The sequence below is a fragment of the Monodelphis domestica genome, chromosome 2 (assembly GCF_027887165.1).
Source record: "Monodelphis domestica isolate mMonDom1 chromosome 2, mMonDom1.pri, whole genome shotgun sequence".
Taxonomy (NCBI): Eukaryota; Metazoa; Chordata; class Mammalia; order Didelphimorphia; family Didelphidae; genus Monodelphis; species Monodelphis domestica.
The window spans coordinates 230498957-230519002 of record NC_077228.1 but is presented as its reverse complement, the minus strand read 5'-3'; the positions used below and the strand labels follow the sequence as shown (position 1 = coordinate 230519002).

The window sequence follows — 20046 nt, the reverse complement described above, 5'->3', positions numbered from 1 at the left end:
GTTGATGCTTGAGCTGGGTCTTGAAGGAAGAGAAAACTTTTTGAGGCAGAGCTGTGCAGGGAGTTAATTCCAAGCATGGGAAAAGCACAGATACAGATAATGGAGGACTTAATGTCAGAAATAGAAAAAAAGGTCACTTTGGCTTATTTTCAGAGTGCAGGAAGGGAAGTAATAAACACTAAGGCTGCAGAGATAAATTGGAGCTAACCCAATTAGGAGAACATTGGAATAATCCAAATGAAAAGGGATGACGGCCTGAACCAAAGTGGTTGCTATGTGAATAGGAGTAAATAGCATTTGTTGGATGTGGGAGATGGCTTAGATATAGAAATACCAAGTTCTGACAACTGATTGAGTATTTGGGGTACAAAATAGTGGATGAGTATAACACTAGAGTTATAAACCTAGGAGACTAGAAGAAGAGTGGTCTATTTGGAAGAAAAGATTAGTTTAATTTGGAACATGTTGAGTTTGAGATTTCTCTGGAACATGCATTTTGAAATATCCAATAGAGTTAGTGATGAGGACCTGAAACTCTGGGGAGAGATTAGGACTGGCTGTGTAGATCTGTAAGTTGTCTTCATAGAGATAATAATTAAATTCATGTGAGTTGATGAAGTCATCAAGAAAGTATAGCGAGAAGAGGAACCAGGACACACTCTTGGGAAACACCCACACTTAAGTGGTAAAATGTGGATGAGCCAGCAAAAGCACACCAAGAAGGAGCAGCTAGGAAGGAGGAAAACCAGGAGAAGGAAATAGCATGAAAATCCAGAGAAGAAAGTATATGAAGGAAGGAGAAGATGGTGCAACAAATAGGTTGAGAAAAATGAGAATTGAGAAAAGAAACTTAGAATTGGCAATCAAGAGATTATTGGTAACTTTGGCAAGAGCAGTTTCAGTTGAATGATGAAGTTGGAAGCCAGATTGCAAAGAGTTGAGAAGTTAGTGATAGTAGAAAAGGTAGACAGCTTTTTCTAGACATTTGGGTGAAAGAGGAGAGATATAGAGGATGGTAGGGCCTAGTAAAGATTTGTTAATGCTGTGTGTTTGAAAGGCAGAGGAGATACAGAGTGAGAAAGAGATAGGAGAGAAAGACAGATGAAGGAAGAGGAGATGAGGTAAAAGAGAAAATATGTTAATTGAGGTTGCAACATTCTGAAGAAGGTTTGGGGATTGAGGTCACTTGTAATAGGAGTTGTGTTGAAGGAGACAAGTCAATTCATTGTCAGAAATTGAGTGAAAGAAGGAGAGAGATGGGGATGTTTTCAAGGATGGGCAAGGATTGTACAGATAGGGTATAGTGATGCTTTTTTTCCCCAACATTCTTGTCTAGTTTAACCTTCCAACTGTTAGATTCAAATTTAGGGTTTTAAAAATTGAATATATTAATTATAGGTCGCCAAGGATTTTACTTATAAAAATCCTAAATGAAACACTCAAGTCAGAATGGAGTTTTTGATAATCTAATTATAACAGGAGAAAGAAATTATTAGAGGGAGAGAAGAAAATAGGTTAACTCAACCACTCTGGCTCAGACTGAGCCTCGCGGGAGCTTAAGACCTTGTAGAGCCAAGGCAGAGAAAGTCCTTATCACTCACATGACCGATCTGAAGGAAAGCTGTCTGCGGGCCTCCTCCCAGCCCGAGCTCCAGGATGGAACTGGCATCTAGCCCTTTCCACAGGAAGTGACAAGAACCCCAGAGGCTGTTCTCTCCCTCACTTCCTGCATCTCACATGTGCCAATGGTAGCTCAAGCTTGGCTTAGGACAGCCTAGGGAGGCAGTTAGTTGTTTCTGATTTGTCATTAGCTAGCACATGCCCATGTAGTGTGGGTGTGCACATTCTTGGGTGCTAGACCAAGCAAGATGGAGGAAATTTAAAAATCACACTATTATCTGGGGTACTTCTGAATCTAAGCAATTGAGAAGCACAACCCTTAATCACACTCTTATTTTAAGGATAGAGATCCAGACAGGTCAGTTTTGCAGATTGAATTTATAGTTAGAATAATGGCAGCAGAAGGAGAAGGGAAATAGAAAAGATTGCAGATAAAGAGTTCAGTTAGGACTTCTACATTGCAAACAAGACAGAGAAAGAAAGACCCTTTATGCTTGTACTGAAGCTACAATTTGGTATTATCTTATAGCTCATAGTGTCCCACCTCAGCAGATAAGAGTCCTTGACATTTTGGTTATAAGGGAATCCCTGCTGCTTAACAAGCTGCTTTCCTGACCTGCTTCCCTGTACTCCAACAAGGATGAGTACACTTAGATTGTGTGAATGAATAGGGTTCAATTTCTCACTGCTGATGCTTGAATTAAATACAGAGAATGAAAATATCATTGCCACCTTAGACTCAGAAGGGATTGGAACTGCTCAGATTGAAAGTCCAGAAGGTTGGGGGGGGGGTGTCTCCTAGCCCAGAGTCATGGGCCCCTCCGGACTTCCTAAATCCCATTTTAAAGGGAAATGAGGGGGGTCAAGGAGCCCAGATCTTAAAATGTTTTTCTGGTTCTTTGTAGATAAGTCATAGAGTCTAGACTCTGTCCTGCTAAAATACTGATGTATCTTCCTCTTTTTCATCTTGTCCTACAGTAGGAGATTTGCAAGACTTTGTGAGAAGTCACCTGGGAAATCCCGAATTGTCCTTTTACCTGTGTAAGTTATTTCTTTATTTCCCTTTCTCCCTTTTCTTGGAGCCCTATCAGTTTCTGAGATAATGGTGGGGAAGCTGCATCAAGTAATAATTTTTCTTTTCAAATATTCTGCTGCCTGAAGGCAAGGATTACAGTTTGTATGATTGAGTGATTTCTAAACCAGGGCTTTATTCTGAATGTATCTCTTCCTTTTTCCACACACAGAATAGGATGCTGCCACTTGATAGTTTGGGTCAATTTTTGCTTCTGTATCTAGGATTTTTTTTTCTTTGGGATGTAGAAGGGTTAGGGGAAAGATTATTCTTAACCTAACTAGATTTTTCTCTCCACAGTCCTTGCCCCTCCAAAAACCATCCTGAGTGACAACACGCTGACCCTCTTCCAGGTACTAAGGCTGTTCCATACTGTTGGTGATGGTTGACAGTGGGCTCTGTTCCAAGGTGTGCCAAATAGGATCCTAGCTAAATTAAAATGTACCTTGTGTGCTTTGGGGAAGGTATCAGATCCAGCCATTGTTGTCACAGCCTATTGGTTTGGCTCTCCTGTTGTATTAATGAGGCCAGTTTCATGTCCTGCTGCCTCTTCCTTCTGGGTACAGACCCTAGCCTTTGGTTTCTCATAGGAGCCTGGACATTGGGCTACAGTTGCTCTTAGGGAGGTCTGCTGCAGGTTGAGGCCCCAAGTACTTGGAAAGGATGTTAATGGCAACTTGTTTGCCAAGCATATAATAACGCCTTTTAGAGGCAGATTGAATTAAGAAGGGATTGGACCCATTCTGAAGTTGTTTAGAATGGAGCTTTCTAAAATCCTCCACTTCTTGCCTCCACTTCCCGGCCCTAATGAAGGGGATGAGCTTGGAGCTATTGTCTAGTCCCAGGAGCTGGGGCAAACTGATGTTCCTGAACAGAGCCAGAAAATTGATCCTAGGTTTTCCTTGGGTTGATATTTACTTCATTTGCCTTACCTTATGGGACTCAGCTCTCCCCTAACATTGAATACCTTGCATTGGGATTCTCTTGTTTGGCTACTAGTTAGCTGGTTCTGGAGGCACTGGCCCCTCTGCTGTCCCTCCCTGTGGCTATCCCTAGGTCTACTTGGATAGAGTAGGTTTTGCCCTCAGCCCTTCTCCCAGGGAGATTAGGGCTGCACAAAGTACCCTTGCTTACCCCTGTCAGGAATGTTTAGTAGTTATTACTAATTAATATTGCCATTTCCATTCCTTTCTCCCCATAACTGTGGTCTCTTATAGACCCCTGAGAGTAAAGAGCAATTGGCCATATTAATCCTATTGGAAGCTGGCAACCTGAGCTAGAGAGGAATGTTTCTAACACCTTTGCTTCCCTCCCACCCCCCACACCACCCCACCCCCATCATCCTTTACCTACCAGAAGTTTCCTAGTCTCTTCCCCCAGGGAGCTGCCTTAATAGTTTCCTCTTCAAAACTATTTAAGATATTTTAATTAATAGAATCTATTAGCTCCTTTCAAATGACAGACAATGGCTTTATGGGCCTTTGAAAAATGAGGTATCCAAATTGGAAGCAGGGGTGGCTTATGAATGGGGAGGCTCCTGCCTTCTTTCCTTTGTCACTACCATTATAGGAAGAAGGGCACTACCCTGAATAGGAAGGGAAAGGAAAAATGATAAAACTGAAGAATAAGAAATAGAATCAAGATATTTCATGGAAAGGGGATGAATGAAAATGATCTATAGTAGGGGAGAGCCTACACTAGCTCTCTTTCTCTCTCTTTTTTTTAAACCCTTACCTTCCATCTTAGAATCAATACTGGGTATTGGTTCTAAGGCAGAAATGTGGTAAGCACTAGGCAATGGGGGTTAAGTGATTTGCCCAGGTTCACATGGCTAGGAAGTGTCTGAGGCCATATTTGAACCTAGGAACTCCCATCTCTGGTCCTGACTCTCAATCCACTGAGCCACCCAGCTGCTCCTCGTTAGTCCTTTAAAACTTGTTTTATTACATTTCTTTCCTTCCTTCCTTATGTGCTCATAAATTAGGCCTCTTTGTATAGATCAGGAAACTTTCATATCTACCCTTTGGCCCATATCAATTCTCCTCTCTTCCCCTGGACTTTATGAGTATGTATCTCTTCCTCTCCCTAACTCCTACCCTTGGACAGTTAGCTTGTTGATAAACATTTAATTTGGAATATGCATCATTGTAGAGTATAGGCTCTGATTCTGGGCCCCATAATTCATATGCTTCCAATTAGGAGGCCCCAGACTTGTGGAGTACATGGGGCACTGACTTCACCCCATCCCACCTGGAAAAGCCTGATTCCAGGTGACACTTTGCTCCCTACTACCAGCAGCTATCTCCTTTCATCTGTCAGCTTTGCCCCCAGTCAGCAGAAGGGGCCAGCCAGACCCGGCACCACTTCTACCGGGAGTGGTGTTCCTTCCTGCCAGAGATCAGAGTGCTGGCAGTGACTGAAGAGAGGCTTTTCTCCTCCTGGTGAGCAGCAGGCAAGGAAAAGCCGAGGGGGCTTTCATGTCCCTGGCAAGTCTGTTGTTGTTGGCTGATCTCCCCCCATGATGACTGGTTCTGTTTGAGAGGGGGGTTGTTGAGTGCTCCAGGAAAGTGACAGTTACCTTGGGGGAAGCCAGGACTTGTTGGTGTTTGAGTTATAAGATTTGGAGTGTTACAGAGTTTTCTGCAGGGAGGGACAGGCTATCATCAGGAGGAATGGAGAAGGTGGGTGGATGACAGGGAAGTTTATAGCAATCCTCACCTCCCCCAACTATACATGTGAACACATATATTCTTTGTCTTTTAACCTTTTCCCTGGAACTAGAGACACCTAAGGTGCTGACACAGTCTAGGCACACACAAGTCATCTCTTACCTCCTCCACCCATGCATACTCTCATATGGCACTTGACTTCCAAAATAGTTGTTATCCCTAATAGGGCATTGATACTGTTCTCCAAGGCATTCAGTGTTTCTTTCAATTCAGTCTTTGTCTTGAGGATACTTTTCCTCTAGGAAGGGAAACCAAGGCCTTGCATGGGGGGGACAGGTTCCCTCCCAACCCTCTGGATCCCAGCCCCATGATCTCATCACTGGATTATGCTAGAGCTGAGGGCAAAAGGATAGCTATTGGAGGGTACAATGGTCAGTATCTCATTTAGGCTTGTAATGGGGTAGTGTGAGGTTTCCCTTTTCCTCTCTCCATATCCAATACTATTGCATCCCACAGTTACAATAAAAGAGGAATGCCTCCAGAGAAGTACTGGTTTTGATGTGCCCCCACCATTCCTTTATCCTGCAGCCAGCCCTTCTCTCCCTTTTGGTGACTACCAGCTTAGCCCTACTTCCCTGCTGCAGGCCTCTCTGACTCTTTCCCTCCTCAGTCACAGTTAAAGCTTTACTTTCTTGCCTGTGCTCACTATGGAGGCTTTTGATTTCTTCCTATTCTTGAAATCTGCTTTGAACTGCTGATAGAGGCTTTTCCCCTTTGTCCTTTGTCTCAGCTCAGGCAGCATTGTTAAGGTTTATCAAAAGTCTACAAATGAGCAGATTTCTAAGGCTGCTCCAGCCTCCTTACCTTTCATCTGAACAGAAAAAGTATCTCAGTGGAGACTTCAAGGTCACTCAATTGGAAGCTAGGATCTAGAACTTCTTTCTAGATACTAGCAGTAAGAATGTACTCTGCTGATTCTTACGCCCAGAAGAGTTCTGTTTCTAGCTCCAGTCTCCATTGAAGCCTAGTATAGTGCTGAGCATAGTATAGACACTCAGTAAATATCTTATGCTAAAAAAAAAAATAAGAAACAAACAAAAGGTATAAGCCTAAACTGGAACAAGAGAAAATTAAATTAGCTGTCAGTGGGAACTTCCTGGCCCAGATTATTTGTCTTTAGAATGAATGAAGGTGTTTCTGAGAGATCTATCCTTTGATGATCTTTAGGAATTTTTGTCCACAATTTCCTCTTCAGGTGACTCTAAGACACGTGAGATACAGATCAGCATGCAGAGAGCTAGATGAGGTAATTCTGAAGGTCACTAAAGGAAGCTATGGATTTTTGGTTAAAGAATATGTAGAAGAGGGGAGTGGAAGAAGGTTTCTGAGTTGTCATACCAATATAATTGTGAATTAGGGTCAATCTTTTCTTGCTTGTAACAGAGCCACTTATTCATCTACATCCCTATCTCTTTAGCCAGAGGATAATTTTTTTTTTAACCCTTACCTTCTGTCTTAGAGCACTAAGGATTGGCCAGTGGTGATTAATTGACTTGGCCTGGATCACATAGCTAAGAAGTATCTGGTGAAGGAAGACAGAACACAGAGGTGTAGTTCCAATTTCTAAAGCCTTCTTGGTGGTCCCTCCTTTTTGCTTTGCTTCTGGGTTTTTAGAGTCAGGCATCACTTTATGGAAGGCTCAACTGGAAACCCATAGACTTGGGATCAGTTAGATTTTGAATGGTTTATGTGTACAATCCATTGCATCTAGACTAAAGTGTCAGTTTGAAATCCATTGTGTGTGTTTTCTTTTATTTTTTCTCCTTTTTTTACATCTCTTGAGGTCAGGTGGAATTCATGAAACCCTAAAGAACCAGGCTTTGATGTCCAATGTAATGATAATAACACTGTGAGTAGTTCAGGAGTCTTTTATCCATGGATCTCAAAGCACTTTCCTAACACTAATTAATTTTGCCTCTTCTTTCACATGCCTTGAGGGAGTTTCCTGTTTCCACAGAGTATATGTATGATTTCTCTGGCTCCTTTTACAATTAAAAGAGCAAAAGGAACTTGTTGAGAGCTAAGAGCTATAAGAGATGTTGGCCCAGAATCTAGTGAATAGAAAGTGAGCCGTCATCTGTGAGACCAGACTCTTATTTGGGCTATTCATTGCTTTATCCCAATAGCTTCCCTACTGTCTGCCTTGCTGCTTTCCTCAGATATTTGTTGTCTACTAAGAGCCAAAGAAAGAAGTTGTGTTCCCAGCTAGGGACTGAGTGCACTTGGAAATCCTTGGACAAACCTGGCACCCTGGGAAGCTGGGATCAGCCACCTGGGCTAGCAGGAAGGCAGGGGTCATTTGTCATCTGGCAGTTGCCTCCCTAGACCCTGCTGGCCCAGCTCCAGAGGAAAGAGTGAATTGTAATAGTCAACCCAGGAGTAAGGGGAAGGGAAAGGTCTTCACAAAAACAGCTGCCAGCTTTTCTTAATGTCACTGTCATTCCCTGAGCTTGTAAATCCTAGTGTAGATGCCAACCATATCAGCCAGGCCTGTTCTAGACAAAGCTGTCAGCTGAGGTTTCTGTTCTTTCTTGAATTATTCCAAACTCTCTTCTTATTCTTGCTAATGGAGTAGTTTGGTTTTAGGGATAACCTGAAAAATCATTGTTATTGTACTTAGGAATTGGTTCCATGAAATAATTTCTCTTCACATATTTTTCTAGTTCTGTTTGCCTTAAATAAAGTGATAGGATGAAGCAAAGGCTCTGTTTCAACTTGACCACCATAGAGTTCAAATTTATCTTTCCCACAAAGACTTTTTATTTATTTATATTTATATTTTTTAAAAATATTTTTTCATGTTTACATGATTCACTTTCTTTCCCTCCCCTTTTCCCTTTGCCTTTCCAGAGCCCACAAGCAATTTCACTGGGTTGTATAAATGTTATCATTTGATACCTATTTCCACATTATTCATTTTTACCATAGAACAATCTTTAAAGCCGAAACCGCAAATCATATACTCATATAAACAAGTGATAAGTCACAAGTTTTTCTTTTGTGTTTCTGCTCCCATAGTTCTTTCTCTCAATGTAGATAGCATTCTTTCTCATAAGTCCCTAAGGAATGTCCTAGATTTTTGGATTACTACTAGTAGTAAAGTCCATTGGTTCTGCTCATTTCACTCTGCATCAGCTCTTAGAGGTTTTTCTAGTTCATCTAGAAATCTTCCAGTTTATCACTTCTTACAGCACAATAGTATTTCATCACCATCAGATACCACAATTTGTTCAACCATTCCCTGACCAAGGGACACCCCCTTGGTCATTTTTTGCCACCACAAAGAACTGCAGCTATGAATATTTTTGTACAAACATTTTTCATTATTATCTCTTTGGGGTACAAACTCAGTAGTGGTATTGCTGGATCAAAGGATATATGCATTCTTTTAAAGCCTTTTCCCACAAAATCTTTAAAGGAAATTGATTTCTCCCAGAATTTTGGAACATGGTTTAAATTTGATTTGTGGTTCATTCAGATATCTTGAAACAAAATGGTAGCAGACAGACTTTTAGTTGAGGAAATGGAATTTAGTATAGTTACTGAATTCTTTACATATAATTGAACTGAATGAAATCTACAAAATCAATTTAGATTATCTGAATATATACTACTAGGTAATTGGTAGTCCAGGACCCTTCTAGGTGAGTGAAGTTTCATCCTGGATTGTTAAAAATTATATGTAATGTGGGCATCTGGGTAACAATGAATTGAGGGTGAGGCCTAGAGATGGGAGGGCCTGGGTTCAAATGTGACCTCAGACACTTCCTAGCTGTGTGACCCTGGGCAAGTCACTTAACCCCCATTGCCTAGCCCTTACCACTCTTCTGCCTTAGAACCAATACCCAGTATTGATTCTTAGATTGAAGGTAAGGGTTTAAAAATATATATATGTAATGAATCCAGATATATACAATTGAGAGATACCTGATCGTTTATAGAGAGTTCTTGCTTATGGGGAAAATGGGATTGTTTAAGAGGAACTCTTAATACCATCCAGAGGATTGTCCTTTCTCTCCTTGGGTCTCCATCTTTCTTTAATTCTTTAAGGTGATTTGGAAAGGCCTTGGGAATATTTGCCCATTGTGTGTGATTTAATTCTTTGGAGACTTTGCTAGGAGAGGCCATTGGGAAAGGAAGTGGAAAATGATTTTCTTGAAAAGAAAATTTGGGGCTTGGATGATTGCTCCTTCTCAGGCATGTTTGCTATATCTTCATCTATATCATGACACTCAACTGTGGGTGCTTCCTGCTTCTTGTCCTGAACCCTTTTCTCTCTGCACAAGTGATCTCATTTACCCTGTTAAATATGAAATGTAAAAAAAAAAACTGAGAGGAAGTTTGGTTCCAGCAAGTTAGGTAGATTCTCAATAGAGCATCCATGGGAGATGTAGGAGTACAGTTATCTCTTCCAGGTCTAGATATTCAACTCTGGACTCTATCTCCCTTGACCTCTAGTCTATCATTTGCAGTCTATTGGATTCTTCAAATTAAATGTTTGCTAGGTATCTCAAACTTAATATGCCCAAAATAGAATACTTGATCTTTTTTCCTAAACCCAAATCTCTCCACTCTCCAGTTCTTCCTCTACAAAACACCAAAGTGATTTCCCAGAATTGTAGCTTGTATTACTCCCCTCCATGAAATCCAGGGTCCAGTAATAGCAACCTACTTGATATTCCTTGAACTTGATATTTCCCATCTTGGTGCCTCTCCCTCCTCACTTGCACTTCCTAGAATCCCTGAGTTTCGTCAAGATCCAGACCAAAGACCACCTTCTGCAGAAGGCCTTTTCTGGCACCCTCTCACTGCTAGTATCATTCCCTCTAAAGAAGGAATTCTTAATCTTTATCACATTAGGATTCCCTCCAGCAGCCTGGGCAAGTTCTTCTCATAATGTTTTTAAATGCATAAAATAAAATACATAGATACAAAGAAAACCAGCTTGTAGTTATCAAATAGTTACCAAAATTTAAAACAAAACAGAAACAGTTCATGGAACCTGTGCTCCAAAGCTACCTTTCATCTATTCTGTATGTATCTTACACAGCGTGCGTGCGTGCGTGCGTGCGTGCGTGCGTGCGTGCGTGCGTGCGTGCGTGCGTGTGTGTGTGTGTGATATCCTCCTGTTGGAGTGGAAATGCCTGTCAAATCAGGAACTCTTTGCTTTTACTTTGTATCATTAGCTCTCAGTACAAGGCCTGATACATAATAAGAGCTTAATAAATTCTTGTTGATTGATTTCCCCAGTGTCCTGTGAAAAAACAGTAATAATCTCCTGAGTATCAGAAACATTTTAGAAGAATCCCAGAGACAAGTCACTTAACCCCCTAGCCTAGCCCTTACCACTCTTCTGCCTTAGAACCAATGCACACTATTGATTCTAAGATGGAAGGCAAGGATTGTTTATTTATTTTTAGCATTTTAAATTTGATTTATTTTTTTATTTTTATTTATTGATTTATTTAGAAATTTTTATTTAGTCAATTTAGAACATTATTCCTTGGTTATGAGAATCATATTCTTTCCTGCCCTCCCCTCCCCCATCTCTTCCTTTAGCCAGCTGAGTAATTCCACTGGGTTTTACATGTGTCCTTGATCAGAAAGGTATGGGTTATTAAAAAAAAAAAAAGGAATCCAAGAGATCTGCTGAGTCAAAATGCTAACTGGGAGAAATTAAATTCTCCATTACATTCATGGGAACTATTTTCCCAGTCCCAAAATACATTAATTTGCTTACTCTTTTATGTTCCAGTAAGACTCCTGATCTGAAATAAGACCCTGTCCCTTAGCTTTCTTAGTGGTGTTTTTATCCCCTGCAAATAGTAGAATTTTGTTGGATCTTGTATATGATTTAAGCTTAAATTTTGGACCTCTTGAACAAAAGTTTTGTGAAGAGCCTTTGGGGCATGTAACCTTTTTTCCTTGATTTAGCCTTCCATTCTTACATAATCTTATTTGCCACCTGTATTTCATAGAGATCCTGACTCTTTTGACTATGTGTGTGTGACTTTAAAAATAGGTGTGTCCCTTCTCTCCCCTTTCCTACCCCACTTCCCAGTTTACACTGCATTAAAAGTCATGATCCCTAGGTTCCAGTCCCAACTCCATCACTGTGGTATGAATTTAACTTAATTAGTTGTGTGACCCTAGGAAAGTTATTTAACTTTTCAACTCTGAGATTCTGCAATACCTTTCTGAGCTTCACTTTCTTCATCTGTAAAATGGGGATACTTACATTGCCTGTCTAGTTGCAAGGAAAGTGTTTTGTAAACTTTACGGTGCTGTGTAAATGTGAATTATTATCCTGGACCTAAAGGAAAGAAGCTCTTTGTAAATACATTGGGATCTGGTAAAAGGGACATGAGACATGGAGGTTTATTTGGGTTTTGTGTGAAAAGTAAAAAAGATCACGTTTTTAAAAATTCAACTGTAAACAATCTGTGGTTCTGAGCCTCCAGAGCACTTGCTCCAGGACATCGTCAGGCATCACAATCAAAGCTTTCCAGCAGAAGCTGGAACCCCAGTTGAGGACTGGTCAGGTAGGGAATGGTTGGTAAAATGGTGGAATAGTTGCTAAGTAGCTGGGAAATTCTGTCCTGCTTTTAGAGGGGAGGTGAAGTGATAAAGGGGGAGCTATCTAAGGACTGCAGACCTAACATTTAATGAGTAAGTTAGCTAGAGCCTTTGGTAATGGTTCTTATGCTATGTTTACTTTATCCTCCATTTGACTTTTAAAACCTTTCACAACTTAGCCTCAACCTGCCTTAATAGCCTAATTGTACATTACTTACTCTCTGTGGAACAAAACAATCTATATTCTGCAGTTTAAGCCAAAATCTGTCAGAGACAACTAATTAATACACAAACATTTCTGCTTAAAGAGAAGATCAGATAGGCACAGTTCTCCCTCCTAATCAGATACCTTCTCTGAACCAAGCAGATTCCAACTTAGGCTTTATGAGCACCTGGATAGAGTGATGAATTAAAGGACTTAAATTCTCTCAACTTCAGTTACCTTATCTGTAAAATGGGGATAGTAACACCTATTTCACAGAGTTAGGAAGAACAAATAAAATTACGCATGTAAGATGCTTTGTAAGCCTTAAAATACAATATAAATGAAATTTCACAGCAGAGTAAAACTAAGTTTAGGGTTTTTTTGATTTACTAAATAGAACAATAGAAATTTTAGTGCTGATGCACTTTTGAAGAGAATATCTTCCCCAAATCAAGCTATGCACTTTACTTTCTCTTCAGCTATTTTCTCTTTTATTCTTCTCCAGGATTAACAAAGGGATACCTCTCTTAGTTGTATAAATAAAAAGATCTTCCCAATGTTTGCTCATAGTAAACAATATTATAATGATCATGTCTAGAGAATTAAGTTCCCTTCCTGAAACTAATTGACTCATTAGGTCTTTGATTCCAGGGAATCCAAGTAGTTTAAGCCAGGACACCATCCTAATGTTATTTCTTTTTTTTTAAAACCTTACCTTCCATCTTAGAATCAATATTGGGTATTGGTTCTAAGGCAGAAGAGTGGTAAGGGCTAGGCAGTGGGGGTTAAGTGACTTGCCCAGGGTCACATAGCTAGGAAATGTCTGAGGTCAGATTTGAACCCCGGACCTCCTATCTCTGGGCCTGTCAATCCACTGAGCTACCCAGCTGCCCCCTCCTAATGTTATTTCTTAATGTTTTGTAATACCATTTTTATATGGAATATTGATTTGCATCTAAATGGTGGATGGGTGGGAGTAGGGAGAAATTTGAGGCAAGGAAATCTCAAGAAGGCTATAGTAGTAGTTGAAAGGTGATGAAGGCCTGACCTAGCCAGGTAAGTGAAAAGAAGGGGGTGGGTTTAGAAGAGATTGTAGAGGTAGAATGCCCACACCTAGGCAATTTACTGACTTTAACATTGGTGGGAAGGGGGAATGGAAGGAAGAACAAGTGTCAATGTTAACTTAAGGATTGTTCATTTATGAAGGTTGGAAGAATGTGGTGACCTCAACAGAACTAGATAAATTTAAAGGAAGGAAAAGATAACCAGTCTTTTTTAGTATGTGAGGCCTTATTCTATCCCATTTTATAGATGGGAAAAATTGAGGCCTAATTAGGCCTAGGAATGGTAGGGGAAATCATAGCTTTTATCTACCATTCACCTTTTTATTTTTTTATTGCCACCTTGCACGAATCTGAGAGAAGAGTTCATAAAATGTCATATTGTAACATGTCCTTAGCATTGAGGAGGGTTATAGAGGTTAAAGAAAAATTCTACCAGCTTTATGTATCCACCTTTGTAGGCAAGTTTATTGGCAGATCACCTCTGCAAAGAGTCAGGAAATAGAAGTATGTCCTTGGCATTCACACTCACAATGTGTCTGTGGATGGCTCAAGAGAGCTGTGACACTCCCCCCCCCCCATCCTCCCAGAGTAGGAAAACAAAGTTGGAAAAAACCAATTCATGACCCTGGCCAGATCCTTAGAGATTAAATGGGAACAATTGGTCATCTGCTCTGTTGCCATACCTTGGCAACAATAATTACTGAAATTTTTTAAATGCTTTAAGGTTTGTTGAATACATTCTCATTTTATTCTCACAAACACCCTGGAATCTGGTATTCCAGATATTCTCCCCATTTTACAGATGAGAAAGCTGAGGTTTAAGTAACTTTCTTGGAGTAACAGTTTTAAGGTAGTGCAGAACAGAGATCCAGGTTCAGAATTTTTTCTTTTCTGCCTCTATACCAAGCTGGCCAATTGGTGCTCTTCTCACTTTGTCCCCACTGTTCTTTGACCTTTTTCCATTTCCCCCAGTTAAATTACAATTTGGGGCATTGGGCTTCCATTCCCTGGCTTGGTGCCACCTTAATGATAACCAGATTCTACACCAAGGCTAGAGATATAAGGGGCCATGAGAAAGCAGGCCTATTCCCAAGACTTGGAATTCTGTCAAGTTCTGAGAACAACTTAAAAGGAAACACATCCCTTTGAATTCCAAGGGATGAGCAGACAAGACTCTCCAAGCTCATCTCTTGGCAACTGACTCTGAGGAGGGGAAGCAGGTAATTGAGTATTGACCCCCTCCCCTTTCCCCCAATGTCCCTGAGAGTCTACAGGGTTACCAGATGAAAATGGCTCTTGAACTCTTGTAGAGGTTGCCTGCAGTAGGCAGCTGGTCTGTGGTCAATAAACACTGGATTTTTGAGTCCAAGGGCCTGGGATTGAACCTAGGCTCTACTACTCACTACCTATGGAACTTCTCTAGGCTTCAGTTTCTTCATTCCTTCCTTTGAAACCAGGACCTGGTTTCAAATTTAGCCTCAGGCACTTCCTAGTTATGTGACTCTGGACAAGTTACTTAAAAACAATGGTCTAGCCCTTACCACTTTTCTGCCTTAGAATCAATGCTTAGTATTAGAAGGTAAGTTTTGTCTTTGTTTTTGAAAGAAGGAAAGTCAAGAGGGAGGAAAGGCTTCGGAACAGTGGCTCAAAAGTACCAAAGCAAAATCACAGACAGGGTATGGGCACAGTTTCTATGACATTTGGGCCATTAAAGCTTCGAAACTCTGCTCTCACCAGCTCAGATTTCTCCTTCTGCTTCAAAGTCTTAGATGTTTTGTTCTTTCTGAACGGTTAGACAGGCTGCCTCAGAGCTTTGCACCCCAGGCTGCTCTCAAATCCTGGGCCTTCACAATTGGATTTTCAAAGGGTGCCTCTTGCTCCTTTTTGTGTAAGCAGGGTGGTAGCCTAGATTTCAGCATTCATGTGCCTATGTCTTTGAAGCCCTCATTTTCTTATTAATCTTTTAATGTTCCCTCCCCCCCCCCCCTTCTCCAACAGACTGTTGGCACTTTAAAGCTGCTCACAGCCTCTAATGGAAAGAATGTTTCTGTCCTAGCAGCTGCACATTACCACCATGGACAGCTGATTAAAAAACCACTCTGACCTTAAAACTTCGACTCTATTGATAATAAATTGGTCATTGGTCTCTCCTCTTCTGCTCCCATTCCCTGTTGAAAGTGCCTCAAGTTTAGGAGTCATAGGTTATGAGGGAGACATTTGAAGGTGGGAGGGAAATTCTAATTTGGGGAGGGCGGGTGTAGAGAAGAGTCAATGAAAGAGGCAGACTTAGAGCAGGAATTAGAGGAAGGGCCAGGACAGGCCAGGGCAGGTTGTTTATGGTATCTGTGGCTCAGACAACTAAGGGTGGAGGGGTAGAGTGGCAGTGGCAGTGGCAGTGATCTCTTCAAGGGCCTCTTCATTACAGACTGCACTTCTTTGCTCTTTCTTTAAGGGAAGTCTTTGGTCTCTTGATTCAAGAGCAGTATTAGGAAAGGAACAGGAAAAAGCTAGAATTGCCTTTTATTAGTTTCCTGTACTTTCTTTTACTCAACACATGACCAGATATTATATATATTTTGGCTAATCAGGTGTGATTCCTTCCATTTTGAGAACTTATAGTTTAATAAAGTTGATATAAACAGGATAAAGAATAGGTGATTTTACTGAGAATACTTAGGAGTACATACAAGTCATTTAAAGCCCAGAACAGGACCTAGAGGACTACCTTCTACAGGTTCAGTACTCTGTTTCCTCACTAGAAAAACATGCTACCCCTCCCTGCCACAAGTCTAGGCAACTCTGGGCAAGGCTAGCTCATCCTTCATAAAGATTTAGTTAGTGAAGGGCAGCTAGGTAGCTCAATGAGTAGAGTGCTATATCTGGAATCTGGAGGACTGGCCTCAGACACTTCCTAGTTGTGTGACCCTGGGCAAGTCACTTAATCCTGTTTGCCTAGTCCTTGCTCTTCTGTGTTAGTCGTTACTGGGACAGAAAGTAAGGATTTAAAATTTTTTTAGTTATCTTGTGCAAAATCCTATACTAGGAAATAGAAATAGGGAAGGACATGGTTCTTGCCCTCAGGATACTTTACAGTCTTCTTGATCATGGCCATAAAGTGTCTGGGAAACTACAGCATACTCTCCTTGGACAGTCTATCATGCTCACCTCTCTCATGCTTAAAGAAGCCAATTGGCTTAAGACAGAGCTTTTCAGAAGGGGGACCCTTCCCTTAGCTGATTCCAGGAAACACTTCCCTCAGCTGGAGATGGCAATCTGATATCCGTTTTGTAACCACTGAGACTGTTGCTTACCAGAGAGGAAAACTCCTCTCACTTTGGGTATCCAAAGTGCAGCTCTACTGCCAACAGGAGGAGATTTTACCCCCACAGGTAAGTACTTCTGTATTCCAGGCACAGCTTCTCTCTAAATTTAATGTTCATTAGGTGCTAGGCAGGATAGAAAGCTGTAGAGATGCCAACTATCTAATGGACAGGCTAAAGCCCAGACACAACAGCAGCCTTTCAAATAAGAGACATTAGTAATACTGTAGAAGGGAGGTTCAAACCAAGTGCTTTGTGAAGTGTAAAAGCTTTGTTAAAGGGTGGTTATTGGCTGGGAGGCTTTATAGAAGTGACATTTGAGCCATTCCAGGCATATAGAGAGCAGCACAGGCAAGGGTATGAAGAGAGATGAGACAGCACACAGCATGTCAAATAATGTAATTTGGCCAGAATGGAATCTGTGGAGTCATGCTTTGATTTAAAGCTGGAAAGTTAAGGTGGTACCAGATTGTGGAGGCCTTTGAGTCTAGCCTAAGTAGTTAACAGCTGACTAAGATTCCAACTGCTAGGACCAAGGCTGCATTTCTTTAGGGCCTGCCTATATTGGGCATTGGGTGGTGGCAACACTCCCTCTGTGGGCCTGGGAGTAGAAACCTGAGGCATGAAAGATGTTAACCCTTTCCCTAGCCCTTTTTACCCTCTTTTCAAGATTGATGATCTATATTCATCAAATCTAGTTTGGCAAGCGAGGAAGGGAACAGAATCTATTCTCTCAGTGTCCTAGTGATTTAACACTAAGGAAGCATTGTATACATTAACCCATAGGTTGAATCCCAAAAGAAATGAGTCTTACTGTAGAGCATAGCTTTCTACTTTGTAGAATGCAAAATGCCATATTTAGCCATTCACCCATGATTCTTCTGTTACCCTAGAGCCAGTTGCCAAACTTCAGTGTGACTGAGGGAGAACAGAGGGAGAACAAAGTGCCCACAGGGATTGGAGAAAGAGGGCTTTCCCTGCTCCACTCAGGGACTGTCCCTTATCCAACTTGCCCAGGGATACCTTGGATGGGCCCTGGAAATTCATTGACTGGAATAAAAGGATCTGGAGGGATTTTAGTCCTGATCTTGTACTCTCCACAAATCATTCAAAAGAACTGAATACCTACTAATGAAGTGGCAGAGGCCCAAGTGCCAATGGGTGGGGGAGCATGGAAGGAAATAGGAGAACATGAGGCAGTAGGAGAGGGATTGAGGAAGTAGCTAAACCCTCTTTCAGCTGTAGCCCCTTCTTAGGTTTGGTGACTATCCATGGGAATCTGTCACTTGCAATTTGTTCTTTGTCAGTAGCAGATCATCTCAGCACTCTCAGCACTTGGTGAGGTTTCCTTTTCCTACCCAGTCACCCTTCTAAGTTCTCCTCCTTTCTCCTCCCCTCCTCCCACCTTTGCTCCTAGCTCTGTCTCCTGGATTCACTCATAGACCCTGCCATGAATTTTCTCTGACCCCTTAGGGCCATTCCCACATGCAGCTTTGATGTGTGTGCCCAGAGCATGATTGACGGGGAAGTTTTAGTGGCGGCAGCAGGGAAATGAAGAGCTAAAGGCTGGGCTTTGAACTAAAGGACTTTGAGCTAGGAGATGCTGTGCTTAGTTATCTCCCTTCAGAATATTAATTATTCACCTCAGTAATTGGGAAGGAGGAAGAGGTTATTAAAAAATTCCAACACTTACTCCCTATAAGGACTTTATTTTCCAGCTTATATCTGGCAAGAAAAATACTCTTGAAGATCATGTGCTGGGGGATGGGTACTAAGGAGGTTCATCCTTCCCCCTTATAGTGCTGGGGCTGAAATAGTAAGTTTGCTTACTAGTAGAGAGGAGGCAGCCTCAGCACAGAAAACAAATGCTGAGGAACACCACAGATTTTGAGCAGAGTATGTTTTTTTCACTCCCAGCCATTCATTTTCCTGATGCAAACTCCATAGCATTCCATAGGAAAACCGTGGCTTCCCACATCCCCCACCCTCATCCTTGCCTGGTCTGACTCCTCTGCCCCTCCCTGCAGGCTAACCTCTTTCCTGCTGCCCTTGTTCACTTTGGGTCTGAAGAACCAGCAGGTGAGTGAGAAGCCCTCAGTTCTGCTGTGCTAACAGACGAGTTCCAGGAACCGACCTCCCACCCCAATTTCACCCCAGAACTATTCAGAAATCCCTTAGCAAAGACCTTTGAGTGGGGAGGAACAAAATTTCTTGAAGAAAAGGAAATAGATATTTTCAGGGGCTTACACTAGGTGGGTTTAGCACATATTGGCAGAACTTGAGAGCTACTGTGCACCCTTCATTTAGGTCATAGGAGACAGGCAGACCCCACGGCTCCAGCATGTCCCACCTTCCTGGGGTTCTGTTTCCCCATGGTGCAGGGAATAGGACATCACCATTGGTCACACTGTCCTTAAGGACAGCCAGGGGAGCCATGGGAGAAAGTTGTCTGGAGCTAAAGGCTGGGGACAGCTCTGGGTCTCACTCTTCCTTCAGTCCACCTGAGGGTGGGACTCGGGGTTTTGCACAGATCTCTACCTGGAGCCCCAGCTGCTGGAGAACACCATCTCTCCGTCTTCTGCTGATGTGCTGGTGGCCAGGTGAGTTGTGGGAATTGGAGAGGGAGGTGAGGGTTCAGGAACCAAGCAGGTCCTATTTGAGGGGGAGGGGAACACTGATTCTTTTTAAGTCAAATCCTTGACCTCAAGGCCTACTCTTTACCCTTTGTATTTGGTTGCCTGCTCAGGTGTATGTCTAGGACCTCACCAACACCAACTCTTTTGCCACCCCTCGAATCTGAGCTTCCTGAACTTGAAGAATCAACTGAAGTGGCAGTAGGACCCTCAGAACCAGTTGCAGCGACTGCTCAGCCTGTGAGGAGGAATCTAGGCAAAGTGCCCAAGTGGCTGAAACTACCAGGTACCCATGGTGGGAGTTAGCTCTCTGGAGGGGGAGGGAGGAACTGATAGGGCCTCTGGGTTACCACTAACTCCCTGCTCCTTTGTTTCTGTTATAGCTGGAAAGAGGTGAGAGCCTATCACAAAAGGAGGGCGCTCCTCCTCTACCCCTGCTACTCCTACCCACCCCCCACCTGCGGTGGGAATAAAGAATTGGTGTGCTCCTCCTGATAATCCCAGTGTCTTCATTTCTTACTGTCAAGAGTGTGGCCCACAATATCTGTTGAACAGGAGCCCAGATTCATCTTGTCTCTTAGGATTCTGGTTTCCTGGACCAATTGATAGAAATTAATTCCAACAGAGTTTTACACACAATTCCACGTGAAATTCCATTTGAACCTAGGTTTACATCTCCAGCTCAAATACTCTTATGACCTTTCTAAGCCTGTTTCCTCATCTAGGGGGTAATAAATATACTATCCATCTCTTTCCGGAGAGGCCTCATGGCTAGAGAATTGAACTCCTGACCTAAGAAGTTTGACACCCCAGGCAATTCACTTCCC

General features: G+C 42.0%; 1 protein-coding gene across 5 annotated transcripts in view; it reads left to right on the top strand.

Moving 5' to 3' along the window:
* Positions 1 to 19717, top strand: part of ASPSCR1 (ASPSCR1 tether for SLC2A4, UBX domain containing) — a 157618-nt gene extending 137901 nt beyond the window's left edge. For 3 of the 5 annotated variants that reach the window (XM_056817320.1, XM_056817321.1, XM_056817322.1), the window contains exons 11-16: positions 2599 to 2661; positions 2993 to 3045; positions 18614 to 18665; positions 19117 to 19186; positions 19333 to 19505; positions 19603 to 19717. In XM_056817320.1, the coding sequence (XP_056673298.1) occupies positions 2599 to 2661; positions 2993 to 3045; positions 18614 to 18665; positions 19117 to 19186; positions 19333 to 19505; positions 19603 to 19616 (425 nt within the window). In that variant the 3' untranslated portion in view covers positions 19617 to 19717. The remainder of the gene's footprint in view (positions 1 to 2598; positions 2662 to 2992; positions 3046 to 18613; positions 18666 to 19116; positions 19187 to 19332; positions 19506 to 19602) is intronic. The other 2 variants (XR_008916438.1, XR_008916439.1) reach the window with 2 other exon arrangements.
* The last annotated feature ends 329 nt before the right edge of the window (positions 19718 to 20046 follow it).